At 38.4% G+C, this 15,321-nt stretch overlaps 1 protein-coding gene across 1 annotated transcript in view; it reads right to left on the bottom strand.

Moving 5' to 3' along the window:
- CCSER1 (coiled-coil serine-rich protein 1) overlaps window positions 1-15,321 on the bottom strand; it is a gene marked incomplete at its 3' end in the record, with an annotated part of 23,275 nt that overhangs the window by 288 nt on the left and 7,666 nt on the right. Inside the window, exon 3 of the mRNA XM_010289872.1 lies at window positions 7,747-8,030. Coding sequence (XP_010288174.1) covers window positions 7,747-8,030 — 284 coding nt within the window. The remainder of the gene's footprint in view (window positions 1-7,746; window positions 8,031-15,321) is intronic.

Below are 15,321 nucleotides of genomic sequence, written 5' to 3'. Positions count from 1 at the left end.
GTAGGGAAAATAACATGACAAACGTGTGGAAACGCCATAAGTACCCGCCTTGTGAGCTTAGCCCCCTAATAAAGCTTGGCAGCTTTCACCTAAAACTGTAAACTACAAAAACTGCCAAATTGAGAAATTTCCTTTTTTTTAAATCAACAAAATAAATATGAAGAAATAGGAGTTTGCAGTGAATAGCTGCAGCAGGAGATGAGCAATAGCATCATCTTTGTAAAAAGCAGCTGTATTAAAAAGTTGATTAACCAGGTATATTTTTAATTTTTCTGATGTAGTACTGCTTTTCCAGATTTTTATATGTGTGAAAAATAGATAGCTTACATTCTGCTTGTGTCAGCTGAAGGCACATAAAAGCAGGGAGATGAGAAACCAGGAGCTGCTGAAAAACTACATTAGTAGAATTGTTACAACCATGACTGACTAAAGATCTAGGAGAGACAAGGTTTATTAGAAGAAATAATATCTTTTACTGGACCAATTTTATAGCTAGAAAAACAGATGTGTTCCTTGGATACAAACACTTCTTCCAGGATAATTACTTATTACCTGAGGAACAGGCCCTGAAAAAGATTTGTGCGCCAAAAGATGGTTTATTTTTTCCTCTATTTCAATTAGACTAATAAAATATATTACCTGTACTGCTCGCATCTTTTTGAACTGTGGTGCAGCACATCTTTTGACAAGAATAAATACCTCTTCACAAGGTCTGTGGAATTCAACCCAAGTGGATGATAGATTAATTAATGAAGAATATTCATTTAAAGGCTGACAGACAGGCAGTTATGATCAGCAGCCCTTCCAGAAAATATACATGTAGCCCTCAGACAAATAAAAACCATTAAGAATAGCAGAAGAGCTTCAACAAAGAAAATCTGAAGTCAATTATTTCCCATAACACACTGGATTAATTTCATAGGTCATCCCACTGAGCTACAACAGGACTTCTACTTCAGTGAATACAACTGATAACATGAAATGTGTGCTGCTGGTGGCGCTTTGTTTTCTTTAATGCATAAATAGTTGCATCGGCTTCACAGGAAACAGCACAATGGAAAATTGCCAACTATGCACAAATTTAGAAAGAGCAATTCTCTTCACTCATCTAAAGGCTTTACGAGGGACTTAATGTTCGTATCATTTGCGTGAGTAACGTCTAGGTGAAGTCAATATACTTTGCAGCACAGAATTCATCTTCTTGAGAGGTGCAGTGTATTTTACACTGCAGAATTAAAGTATTCACTGCTATTGTAGCTATCAACTGTACATCCAAGACAGCAATGAGATGGTGATTTTTGTCTAACAGTTATTTTTACAAATGCTTGATAAGGTAATATTTATTATTATTATTTTGTTACAGCGAAACAGATTGTTTCTTTACTTTTGCTTAACCCACCCTCCCTCAAAAAAGATTTCATACAGCCAAGTAAAAAGCCGTAAAACCAATAAAATGTCTCTACATATCTTACCTTGCAGAATATTTTAAGACCTCAATCTGTTCAACTGAAAAGAAGAAAAGCCCAAGAAGGTAACTTTGTTTAATGGACAGAAAAATGCCAGGTACTAAAAGATGCCCTTAATTCTAGGTACGGAAGACAAACTGAGGCCTAATGGCTGGAAGTAAAAACACAGTTACAATTAATTCAGGAATTAGGCATGCTTTTTCAAATAGTTATTTGAAAAAACACTAAAACACACCTTTGGAATAACCTAGCAAATGAAAGCACAGCTGTTCCATCTCTTCATACTTATAATATCTTTACTCCCATACTACACATTGTCCTTGACCTAGAGGTAACTGGTAGGGTTTTATAGCATGTCCTATACAAAAGGCATAGCCAGAGGATCCAACGGTCCTTCCTAACTCTAGACATCCATTAATCTTTTTTTCTGTTGAAACCTATGGCTACATATGTACCATGAACTTGTTTGGTATTACCTCTTGTATACACATGAGCAAATGCTCTGTTCTTCTCTACTCTGTGACTCTACCATTTCTGAAGTTTTGTCAAACCACACGCATTGACACTTGCCTTCTGCTTGGACACAGCACTACCTCTTACCTTAGTAAACACAAGTACAGGAAAGAACAAAATAGTCTGGTTTTGCTCTAGAAATATTGTTAGTAAAAATAATTTCCAACAGTTTGTCCAAGAAAAAAAAAGCTAAAATAGAAGCTATCTCAGGCAATAATAGATAATTTTTCCTTCTATTCATAGATGTGTATCCTTTCAATTTATACTCGGGAATATCGTTATGTACATAGTCCTATTCAAGTTCATCATTATTTTGAGGCCACCCATAAGAGTTAAAACTTTTATGATTTCAGTCTTCCTTTACATACTGTTTGAACTTCAAAATATGACCATTCCCTACAAATACCTATTAGCACGTGGCTTTTCTAACACCAGTGTGCAAACCCTGTATGTAGCAATAGCGTATCAAAAGGGAAGCCAGGTCTGAAATGAAATTCTAATTCACATTAGGATTTCCTAATCCTTTCTGCTCACCTTGAATATGAAAATAAATTGCAGTATATCTAAACAAAAATGTTGCCTGAAGCTGCATCTTTCTACCTTTGAGATATGTAGAATGAATAAAACCAGAAATTTTCTTTGTTATTTGCCAAACAATTCTAAGCTTGAACAATCAACAGAATCTGTAGTGTTTGTTGTATTTTTGGTAAACAAATACTGTTTGCCGTCACAACATAGAGCCAGAATAAAGAGTGATGAGTTTGTTCACCAACTATTAAAACATGCAATAATGATTAAAGCACCCAATCATGAAAAAGTTTTCACTTACGCGTAGGATCATTGGCTTCTCTTTCCTCACGACAACAACCACCAGGCTCATGAACAATTTAGTTTGGCAGCTTCGTGTGTTAGCTCCAAAAAGCAGAGTTTCATTAAACAAACTGAAATATGCATAACAGGGAGAACAGAGGATGCTAAAACCTTTTATCACACACCCCACTGCATAGAATTTTTTTTTAAATAAATGTTGAACAACAACAAATATCTTTGAACTTCTCTCTTTAACAGACCTTACAGACCTCCTAAAGTGTAGCAATAAATATGCCTCAAGAAATCAGTGTTTCACTTCACACCAATTAATAATGCCACAACTGCCTTTGTTATGCAGACTGTATAGAAGGGTGAATGCTATCCAAGAGCAAAACCATGCATTAATAGTGCCCTTCTTTCTTGTGTTAGTAAGCATAGCATCCCTGCTTCAGTTCTATTCTCTTCCACTTATAGGTCCTTCTAGTAGGCAGCTGAGTCCACTTAAAGCATCGAGTTCAGAATAGTTTGGCATCCAATTTCCCAGCTCAAGTTATTAAAACAAGAACTGCTGTGATTCATGAACTATGTATGGCTGAATGGCTGACTATTCCTTTCACTTAAGTTCAAGATTTTTATTAATGTATCTGTATCTCTGAAATAAAAACCTCACAAAGGCACCAACATGCTGAGATTCAATGTCTCTTCTTATCAGTGCCTAATACAGGCAATGAAGGATCTGACATCCACAAACTCCCATCATAATTCTGTCTATTCTGAAGATTTCATTTGCTCAAATAAACTCTGTAGGTCACTACTCACATCTCAAGGGGTTATTTTACTACTGATTTTGCATCATTTGGGCACAGAAAATTAAAAAGGACATTTAACTTCTCCATTACTTTCTTACTTTAGAAATACCAAGATAAATCAAAATGTATGCATATTTATTAATTTGCACATTCACAGGGACTCAGGAACACTATTTCATGTAAGTGTACCAGTTCTGATCATATCTTGTTACTAAACTGAACTGTTTTGAGGAATTAACTTCTGCTCTTATAAACCTGAAAAGTAGTATGAATAGCTTGACAGCTTGTCTCTGAAACAGAGGTAGTTCTCAATCACTAATGATGATTCTTGTTTGTTTAAAAAACATACAAATTTTCCCACTGTGATCAACTCTCCCTATAAGACCCACCCAATATCACATCACCAGCAGCAGCCAGTCTCTAATCTCCAGCACAAGGCTGTAGTTTAACATGCACTTTAAGGTAACAGTGATGCAAAAAAAAAAAAAGATGTTTTCTCTGCTTGCCACCCCCAATTAGCCATTCCCCTATGCCCATATCACTCCCTACAGCATGGTGCCATGACTACCATTAATCAAACCAGAGTCAATCGATCCAGATGTTGCTTGGTTATTTTTGATCACATAATTTTCTGAACAGCAGAAGCTCTGAAGCATAGAGTTAAAACAGTAAAAGTACAGTATGAACAAACAGGTGACACCACCTCTTTTCATAATTCCCTTAGAAATATCAACACATTAGACACACAGCATTCATTTCAGAAGCTTACTTTTCTATCTGCAGTTATATGCTCTCCTGGATACAATTCTGTCCATAAAACAGTTTGTGGTCTCTCTTGACTGCCTTTTTTTTCCCCCCTCTCTGTCTAAATCCACTTAATACAGCCTCAGTCTTGTTCTGAAACTGTTCATAAATCCATTTTACTATGTCACATTTATCTTTTTAGATATTGCCCTGAAGAATGCCAAAGCATCTAAGGAAACAATTCATCACATAAGCCCTAATCACACAATAAAGAAAAAAAATATTTCCCATGTTATATGCCTGCAAACTAAGGAACACAAAGGTGAAGTCTAAACAACAGCTGTGAAAACAGCTGCACCTGGTGAATACCAGGTGAAAGGAGAAAAAAGATACATAAAAAGAAATATTGTGATCTATTGCAAAAAGAGCTCATAATTGTCACATCAAAAAGGTTTTATCTTGTATAAAGATTTGAATTAAGAAATTAGGGAAAATGTCAGTGCTGGGGATACCCTGTGATTTAACTTTGATCAGAGTTAACATGAATGGAAGTTACAGGCATAAATCTCTATGAATCAAGATGCAAAAATATTCCTTTTCCTTTTTTACTTTGTCCTTTTACAGGCTCAGAGAAGGTAAAGTGTTTCAAAAGAAAAGGTATAGCTTTGATAACAAGATCAAATTGCTTTCCATGTCACATCTGTCCTTAAAGAGTAAAGACAAAAATGACAACTTATTCTCATCTGGAGGAAAAACTCTGTTAAAATGTGACTAATGAATATTCAAAAAGACTTATACTACTGTGCACACTGCCACACTTACAAGCAGGAAAATTGCATTACTTCCCTCTTACAGCTGAAATGTCTGACAGGTTGTTGCCAACAATGCATATTTTACAGGCTTATTTTCCTCCGAACAATGTCCCTTAGAGGGAATATTCATAGAAAATAAGACTAAGTGCCGGATTTCAATTTTTCAGGTAACAGAAAGGTTACCAATTTTTCTCAGCAACCAGTTCTGTCAGCTCTCGACCTGTTTAGTTCCCAGCTTCTCCCTCAATTCCTGCCTGATTTACAACAATATAGAAAGCCTCTCCCTCCTCTCCAGCAGCTTCCACTGACCTGATTCCCATCCTCTTAACTCTCCAAGCTCCACTGGCCCCAAATTTCCTCTAAATTTCTTTCCCTCCCCATGCTTCATTGCTTCCTTTTCCACATTCCCTGCAGTGAACCCCACCCCACACTTAATCCCAGTTTTCTTACCCTCAACCCTTCCTATCTTATCATCAGCATTTCATAACCTTCCCCATTTTCTAATGGGAACATAGCCCATCCTCCAGCAAGTCCTAACATATCTTTATCCTCCTCACTCCTCTCTGGATCAGGTCCTCACTTTCTCCACTTTCACTTCCTCCACTCCAGTAAGGAGCCAGATTCCAAAAGCTGGCAAGTTTGTAAAGACAAAAGTCTGCCAGGATAAGTGTCTGCCAAGTCTGCAGATTTATAAAGAGAATTTCATTTAACTAAGTGTTCCCTCCCACTATTTACTCTTTATACTTCGCAGAACACAGGTTTCACAATGCTTATTTTCAGATAATTTCTTCAAAATATATTACAAACACTTAAAATATGATCATTTCAGGTTAGAGTAACTAAGTCAAAACTGGTGGGTTTTACTTTATCAAATACAGGAGACCTTCTCATGCAAATGCAAACTTCTGATTCTTGGAGCAGTCAAAACTAACCTCATTTCCTTTGTATGACAAAAAGTTATCCAGTAAAGAATCTTGTAGGAATCATTTTTGGAAGACAACGCGAGTTCTGCTACAGTGCTGCCTGTTTTAGAGGATCAGACATAACATGGTGGGCATGTGGGAGTAACTTAAAACATGCATATGAATAAAAAACAATTAAGTAAGAAAAACTGAAGCCCTTTTTTTTTTTTTTTGTCCAAGATATCTGTCTGATCAACAGAAATAAACTTTGGTGAACAATCTTCCATTAGCCTTGGATTGATTAAAACTCCCCTTCCCATTGCAGATGTTCAAGATCCTGAAGCAGGCTGTTACTAAACATTTTAACTCCCCAGGTTTTCTTTGGTATCAAACACTGCATTTTAAGTAACTGTCATGCAATGAATTGCTCTAGCTATAACTAACTGCTCTTTCTCAAGTACCAATGTTCTTCTGACTGCCAATTAGCTCCAAATCATAACAGCTGTCCAGACTGTTTATGTAACTAACTCCTAGACAATTATCTGATACCAATATTCTTCAAAGAAATCAAAAAATCTTCTCTAAGCACAAAAAAGCAAAACATTTGTTTCTTTATCGAGAATTCAAATACAAAAATACACAATCCTGTCCTGAATTTAAAGTGTTAATTTCAGAAAGGCTTGTGTTCTTTGGTGGTTGTGTGTGTTTTTTTAATGAAAAAACCTATTCAATGAGTTATGAAAATTTAAAGGGAAGTTATTAAGCTATTCACCAAGCCTATGTCATTTCAATTAATTTTATTAGTTTTACTGAATGAATACTATGAATACAGAAAATTATCTGAGGCAACAAAAAGTGTTTTAACATCTCATTCCTTTCCTGAATAATGTATTTTTGCTTCTTCCTCTGCTAAAAGGTGAATTAACCTAGACAAGTATTCTCAAACCTAATTTCCATATATCAATCAGTAATATAGAATGCAAAATGTGATCCTGAGTTTTTAATGGGCTAGCATGCACTTGTCTACATAAGGAAACGCTCTTGTTCTAAATAGCAAGCTTTTGTCGTCTCCAGCTAGTTTTCCAGCCGTAGCCTTAACCCAGGGTTCACCTACCATTGCCACCAGCAACACAATGGCAAGATAGGAAGGACTACAAATATAATGACCAAACAAGTGACCCAACAGCATTTCCATTTCTCACTCCATTACCTTCTTCCAGGCCTTTGATCCCGTTGATAAAAAGAAGCACCCTACCCTGAATTGCTATAGCCTGAGGGAAAAAATACTGTATTTACTCTGAGTTTATTCTCACATAAAAAAAAGACTACAAATAAGCACCTTACAGGAAAGCATTACAGAACTGTCACCACAAGACCATTCTCAGTCACACTGTTTGAGGAACCTACACAGCAGGAAATGATGTGCACAAGAAAGGACAGGAGCTAAATTAGTCACCCGTCAAACAAAACCAGGGCGATTTTAAATTTTTATTTTCATAAAATAAAGTGAGTGCAAACTCCCTGTGAATCCTCTGACCTACATGATGAAAGACCCAAGACACTGTTTAATTTGATTCACTAGTCATAAATTTCAGCTTCAGTGAATTAGTTCTTCATTAACTGTCTCCCTTAGAGAAGTCACCTAGTGATTTTTGTTTTCCTTTTGTATGTATTACTTCCGTATGCTAACCTGAGAAGATATATTGTGGCTGCAAAAATACTGCCAGTGCTAAGGACATCTCCCAGGATAAAAGACGTGATAACAGTGGTGTCTCTCAGGGGTCCGTATTTGGACCAGTTCTGTTCAATATGTTCGTCGATGACACAGACAGTGGGATCAAGCACATCCTCAGCAAGTTTCCAGTTGACACGTCTGAGGGATGAGATGCCACCCAGAGGGACCTGGACAAGCTCGAGGAATGGACCCATGTGAACCTTGTGAGGGTTCAACAAGGCAAGTGCAAGATCCTGCACCTGGGTTGAGGCAACACAACAATACAATCAATACAGGCTGAGGGTTGAAGGGGTTGAGAGCAGCCCTGCCGAGAAGGACTTGGGGGTACTGGTAAGTGAAAAGCTAGACATGAGCTGGCAATGGGCACTCACAGCCCAGATGGCCAACCGTATCCTGGCCTGCATCCAAAGAAGCCAGCAGGTCGAGGGAGGAGATTCTGGACCTCTACTGCGTTTTGGTGAGACCCCACCGCGAATCCCGCATCCAGCTCTCAAGCCCTCAGCACAGGAAAGACATGGACCCGTTAAAGGAGGGCCACAAAAATGATCAGAGGGATGGAACACCTCTCCTGTGATGACAGGCTGAGAGAGATGGGGTTTTTCAGCCTGGAGAAGAGAAGGCTCTGGAGAGACCTTACTGCAACCTTCCAGTCCTTAAAGGGGGCTTATAAAAAAAGATGGTGACAGACTTTTTAACAGGACCTATAGCAATAGGACAAGAGGTAATGGTTTTAAACTAGAAGAGGATAGGTCTCAACTAGATACAAGGAAGACATTTTCCACAATGAGGGTGGTAAAACCGTGGAACTGGTTGCTGAGAGAAGTTGTGGATGCCCCTCCCTGGAATTGTTCAAGGCCAGGCTGGATGGGTCTCTGAGCAACCTGACCTACTTGAAGACGTCCCTGCTCACTACAGCAGGGTTGGATGAGATGACCTTTAAAGATCCATTCCAACCCAAACTATTCTATGATGGTAATCCTCCAGTGCCTAGAAGAAATTAAGATAATTTATTTTTCTTTAAGTAGTACTTTCTGTTACCAATATGGATAGAAAGATTTTTCCACTTAAGTGTATTACTCATTGCGTAAAGACCCCTCTTATTTAAAATTCAAGAGTAATAATTGAAATATGGACATTAGATCAGCCACACTAGGTCACATAACACTATATGCTGTCTCCACCAGTGACAACTCTCAGGTTTGCCTGACCTGTGTCCCTTCCACAGTGAAAAAGGAATCCCAGTATGCAAGCACACAGAGTACATCACGTTGTACTACCTCTTCCAATTCCTTCAGAAACATTTGCTAGGGTCCTGGTTGCCTCCTCCCCTCCCCACACATCTACCTTTCCATCTGCCATTGTAGCATGTACCAGGAACTCCCTGTCAATCACCTCCTTTCTCTGGGACACCTGGCCCATACAGTAGGGTGGGGAAATATAAGAGGGTGTTTATACGCATAAGGACAATCTCCATTCCTGTGAGTTTAAAATTTCTTCCCACCCCATCACGTCTGCAGGCAAAGCATGACTGGGCAGAGCCCACTGGCCCAACAAATGAGCTGGGAGCGCAATGGGAGGTGTAAAAAGAGTGCTGTTCAGTATTCCCTGCAGCTCCCTGTCCTTGCATTTCAACCTTGGATTCTCATCTCTTCGCAGTATCAAAGGGCTTTGAGCATCTGACATACAAGGGTGGTTGTGGGGACTAATGAAGACAGAGCCAGACTCCTCTTAGCGATACTCAGTGAACACACAAGAAAGGTGCAAACTGAAATACAAGAAACACAAGAAAAGGCTTTGGTTTTGTTTTTGGTTTTTTTTTAAACCATAAGGCTAGACAAACACCTGGACACGTTGCCAAGAGATGTTGTGGAGTCTCCACCGACAGAGAGATTCAAAACCCAACTACACATGTCCCTGAGTAAATACTAGTTGACCCTGTTTCGAGCAGAGGTGTTGGACCAGACAATCTCCAGAGGTGCCTTCCAACCTCAGCGATTCTGTTCCTCTCCTACTACTGATTAACATATTGAGAGTCAGTAGGGAGTATAGATTAGATTTGTCAGAGGATTGTTTAACTTTTGGTAAATCCCTGACCCCTCTCACATCTCCACAGCATGACAGGCACTGAGCAGAAGGTAAAGGTCTTCACTACAAACGAGTTGTTTCTTTGGAGGTGGCACATAGGTAGTGACATGCAGATTTTAGTAGCCTGCCTGCACAAACAGACTGCAGACCACAGATGTTGTGGGGGTTTTTTCAACAACGCTGCGTAACAATTTTGCTACAGTACTCACCTGTACTCAGAACATGTTGTGCTTGTGGAAAATGTGACAATGAATAGGAAAGTGAAATATACAAGTCAAAATAAGATAGAAAAAGAACAAAGCTGCTTTTGCTTGACAAGTATAGTTATCTGTTTAAACAATATTAATTATTATTGAACATTTTAACACATTACCAGATATTTCTGTACAGAAAAAAATCTTTCCCTTCATGTGGGAAAAGAAATCCTTAACAACAACAAAAAAATCAACTCAAAAAGTGAGCAATTTTGGAATAAGCTTTCCAACATTTTAAAAATCTAGTCACGTACAAATGAGTTCAGACAATACTTACAGCAAGTACTCCTATATTAGGACTTCAGATGAAAATAACAGATACCCAACTCACATTATTGGCTTTGGCCAGGAAAGAGTTAAATTTCTTCATAGTAACTAGTACGGGGCTATGGTTTGGATTTGTGACCAAACACTGTTGGTAACACAGGGGTGTTTTAGCTGTTGCTGAGCAGTGCTTGCACAGAGCCAAGGCCTTTTCTGCTCCTCACCCCACCCCACCAGTGAGCAGGCTGGGGGTGTACACAGAGTTGGGAGGGGACACAGCCAGAACAGCTGACCCCAACTGTGACCCCAGGGATATCCCACACCATATGACATCGTGCTCAGCAATATAAACTGGGGGAAAGAAAAAGAAAGGGAGGGACATTCACAGTTATGACATACTTCTTCCCAAGTGCCCATTACATGTGATGGAGCTCTGATTTCCTGGAAATGGCTGAACACCTGCCTGCTGACGGGAAATGGCGAATGAATTCCTTATTGTGCTTTGCTTGTGCATGTAGCTTTTGCTTCATCTGTTAAACGGTCTTTTTCTGTTAAACGGTCTAAACCCACAAGTTTTTGCACTTTTACCCTTCCAATTCTTCTCCCCATCCCACTGCAGGGAGTAAGCGAGCAGCTGCGTGCTGCTGAGCTGCCTGCTGCGGTTAACCCACGACAGAACTAAAAAAACTAATTCTGTCCTATTTTCACTATGTAACAACACATCCATCCACTACCATGATTACTCTGGTATTTAAAATTGCTAATAACTCACTCTAACTTCTACCTGTATTACATAACTCTATTCAATCAGAATAATTAGACCAATGTTAGAAAATTAGTTTACCATTTTGGGGACTATAATAGTTATGTCTTTAAAGAAGTGCATAGAACATTACAGCGTAAGTATTAAGTCACATCTAAATTAATTTCTGCTAGTTACTTCATCTCAAGAATTAACTCAAAGTGTCTAACAACTGCAGTCTGATTTTTACAAGCTCTTAATACATTAAGAAATGTATATTACACTACAGACATTAATTTCCCACAGGGTATTTAGCTGAAACACTTCCAGTTGACTTGACCTAAAAATCACAGACAAAATGCTTAAATCTCAGTGAAAGGCACTTTCTCCTTGCTAAATTAAGAATATAAGGCCCAAATTACTACTTACGTACAATCAGCAGTTTATTCCTATTTAGCTAGCACTATTCAGCTTTATACTATCAAAGCAGTCCTGACAGTTCTTGCTTTAAGTGGCTTCCACCGTTTCTTTCCACAAAGGAGGAAAACACCAAATTCATTACAAAAGGGAAAATTTTGTTATGTTAGTACAAAGCTAGTTATAAATGAATGCTGTCAAGTCCACTTCACATGAAGGGTGAACCACTGCCTTACAGGGTTTTCTTGAACAGTTCAATAAGAATTGATGTTCCTATATATTCTCCCTTGAGAAGCCCAGCATAGTAGAGATGAATTTGAATTAAGCAGAAATCCCATAATTCAGTGACAGAACAAAATGTAACATCTATTTTAACTATTAAAAAAAAAAAACTTTTGTGAACATCACAGATACCAGAGGTAACGTATGTATAAACAAGTTAGCAACAGGCTGCAGTTATTCAGTGAAAACATAACCTTGTTAGTTCTCAAGAAGGTTGTGCAGAGGACAGTAAAGGAGTGCATGCATTTTGCTTACCTGGTTCACATTTCTTAAGAGTTTTGGTACATCTGAAAAACGCTGTTTTGTTTGTTGGGGTTTTTTTAACCCAAACTGAAACCCTGAGCACTCAAATCCCCTCCATAACCTTTCATTCACCGCTTTTCCAGTGCAGGCTGACAAGACAGAAGCTTATCTGCTGTTAAGACATTAATCATTAATGTCTCCAGCCTGTAGGTGGAGAGTGTAATCCGTAAGGTTTTCTCAAGCCTCTACAGGTCACAAAAACAACCACTTTCAATTCCATTTTTAAGCCTGCTGGTCACCCACTGTAACTCATAAACTGTTCAACTCATGTATTTTCAACAGCATCCTCCACCTAATGTGCTGGCCACAGACTGCATAAAAATCTCAGCTTCCAAATGGTCTCAGCACAGACTGTCAGAAGCAGAAAGTCAAGTCCATACTCAAGGAGAAAAGAGTGGGAGAAAATAATGTTAAAGCAACCTGGAGCACACATGAAAGTCACTTCAAACCTCTCTGGACTAGCAGCCAACCTCATTTTGCCCATGCCCAGTGCTTCATCAGACACCAGTAAACTATCATACTATTCAGCATAGAGAAGAGGAACATAAAAAACATTTTAGTCCTTATTCATGTACCTTCAGTGAAGCCCATGGGGGCACAGGATCCTGTTGTTTCTCTCATGATGTAACAACTAGGTTAGAACTGGTGCTTGATAATAAGACTACTCAGGAAACACTAAAAATAAAGTCATCTGTGAGAAGCGCTGATCACACTTTCACAAGTTGCAGATTTGGATACTGCTTCATAACGTACGATATCAAACACAAGGATAGATTTGAACACACTGGTTTGGCTAACTGCTCCTTCATTGCAAGTACCATTTCTGAAGTACACTAGAAACCTGACCATTAATTGCTAAGTCATCCCAAATCACCTAGGTAACAAAACCTAGGTACAGTTACTCACACAGAATATCCAGGACATCTAACTACAATTTAGACACCAGCTGCTAATTAGATAATTAATCACAAACAGACATTCCAAGCAGGGGCCATAACACATTTCCATTAAAGTGACCTGTTTTGCCTTTCTGCTCCCTCCAGAGATACTCTAGAAATCTCAAATACTTGCAGTTAATATCTCTTTTGCTAGCATCTCACTATTTCTGTGTCAATCATTTACCTTTCTTATGTCTTCCCAAAGTTTCAGACAGCCCTCTCTACACTAAATTATTCAATTCTTCACTTTGCTAATTTAATGTTTAATTGACGCAGTCAACCCCTCCCAGTATTAAATTTAACCCTGCAGTAGCCCATGAAATATTACTCTGTATTCCAACACTGATTTTTACATGTACTGCTCTTCATTTATATTGTAAATATACTTACTGAGATCTTCAGTACGCACAGTACAAGCATGAGGAAAAGGGGATTTTTGCCTAAGTATCAGCATTGGATGGATAAGAAAAAAACTTCAGTAATACAGTACTGGAATGCAGCTTGAAAAAATTATCTTAGTTCAGTATTGTATTGTTACTTGTAGGAAAGGCAAAAAAATAAAATAAGAATAGAGAAAGGAAATGAAGAAAGTTTAGTGGTAACTGCACTTACTCTAGCACATGATAGGCAGTGTGGGAGAAAACATGAATGCAACTATTTGACAGTTTGACAAGTGGGCAATGAAGACTTGTATCACTGTTAAATCTGAGGGGAAAAAAGCTGGGATGACCTTAGGCCATGAAAGTCTTTTAACTGTCAACAAGCAGTTTTATCTAATATATTGGGACCATGGGAAAGACACAAAGAAAGAAATGGCACAGACAAAGCAACAATCCGGAAAAATAAGTTGTGCAGCTCTAATTGGACTGACAGAAGTAGGCAAGGCTGCCTTCCTCGAGGCAAGAGGAGGACAATGCAGCACTGAGGGCAAGCATAAAAATTTTCACCTGCAAGGATGAAAACTTGTAGTTGAATTTAAGAAATAAAAAACTGGCAACATTTGGTCAAGATTCAAGTATGTGAAACTGAAGAAAAACCTGTGCTCAAGGGAACATCCAGATAAACACGGGCCTGCAGAACAGAAAGGACAAGGGCAATGTTCACCCACTGAGCCAGGAAAACGCTGAAAAATTAGGTTTCTTTTAGTCATATAGCTCATATGCTGATAGCCAGGTGTGGACAAGGGAGCAGTCACCCAGACAATTACTTTCTTTGCAAATAATTGCAGAGAGGCAGAAGGGCACATCTATAAGAGCCAAATGTAAGTGGGCAGTCACGTTCTACTGCACATATGCAGTTGTATTTCTAGACAGAGTAAAAATACATGTGTGCACTCAGCACAGTGCAGCTCATGTCCTGAAGTTGGGCAGTGTGGTCTAAGAGCTCCAACAACCCTCCAAACTTTTTTTTTTAGTTGTAGTAACGTACAGCTACTCTCATTCATATCATCCTTTACAACCATCTCATTTTAATGACTGACTGTAATTCATTAGCATTTTAAAATGTCTATCAGCAACTTTTATTAAAAAAGAAATCAGCAAATTATTTTTTTAATAACCTTTCCTCTTTAGTACTAATAAAGGTGATACTTCGGATAGTCATTTTTCTCATAGTAGTGCCTAATGTGGAAGTGATGGATAATTTTGCTGCTCACGCACACCCCTCAATTTCTACTCTTAATTCTAAGTACTATGGTACATCAACTCTTTTTTTTTCCTGCTGTTCGGTCTCCTAATCCTCTTTAAGAACTTACTTACAGTGATGTGGGGGTCTGATCCTATTTTTTTTCCAATGTGATTATTCTGAGACACCATTAACTTGTCTAAACATTATGTCTAAATATTTGAAGTTGCAACTGATGACTTCATAGTTGGAACACTTGAATGAACAGAGTCTCGATAGCAATATGAACCTCTTTAAACTGCATCAGCATCAACCATGTTCATTTGAAAAGGATCTCTTATACTGCACAGGCTAATCAACATTAAACTGTTCCAAAAACGTGTCCTGAATTGCAGTTTTCACCTGTTGTGTAATACTACAGTTTAAAGCCATTTCTAGTGAAATGGTGGCATCCTGTGGCAGAAATCGGTCACTGCAAGAATGGCAGCTTTGGAACTATTTGCATGAAAAACACATTAATTAGTAATCAAAGCAGTTAATCTCAAGCATCCGTTTCAGTTCGTTATTTACATTACGACACAATTGGCACATTTGCAGAGTTATTTTGAAAGACTTTTTTTCT

Source organism: Phaethon lepturus, unplaced genomic scaffold, assembly GCF_000687285.1.
Source record: "Phaethon lepturus isolate BGI_N335 unplaced genomic scaffold, ASM68728v1 scaffold4226, whole genome shotgun sequence".
NCBI classification, from domain to species: domain Eukaryota; kingdom Metazoa; phylum Chordata; class Aves; order Phaethontiformes; family Phaethontidae; genus Phaethon; species Phaethon lepturus.
The sequence above is the reverse complement of the archived record's forward strand: the minus strand, read 5'-3'. Positions and strand labels throughout refer to the sequence as shown.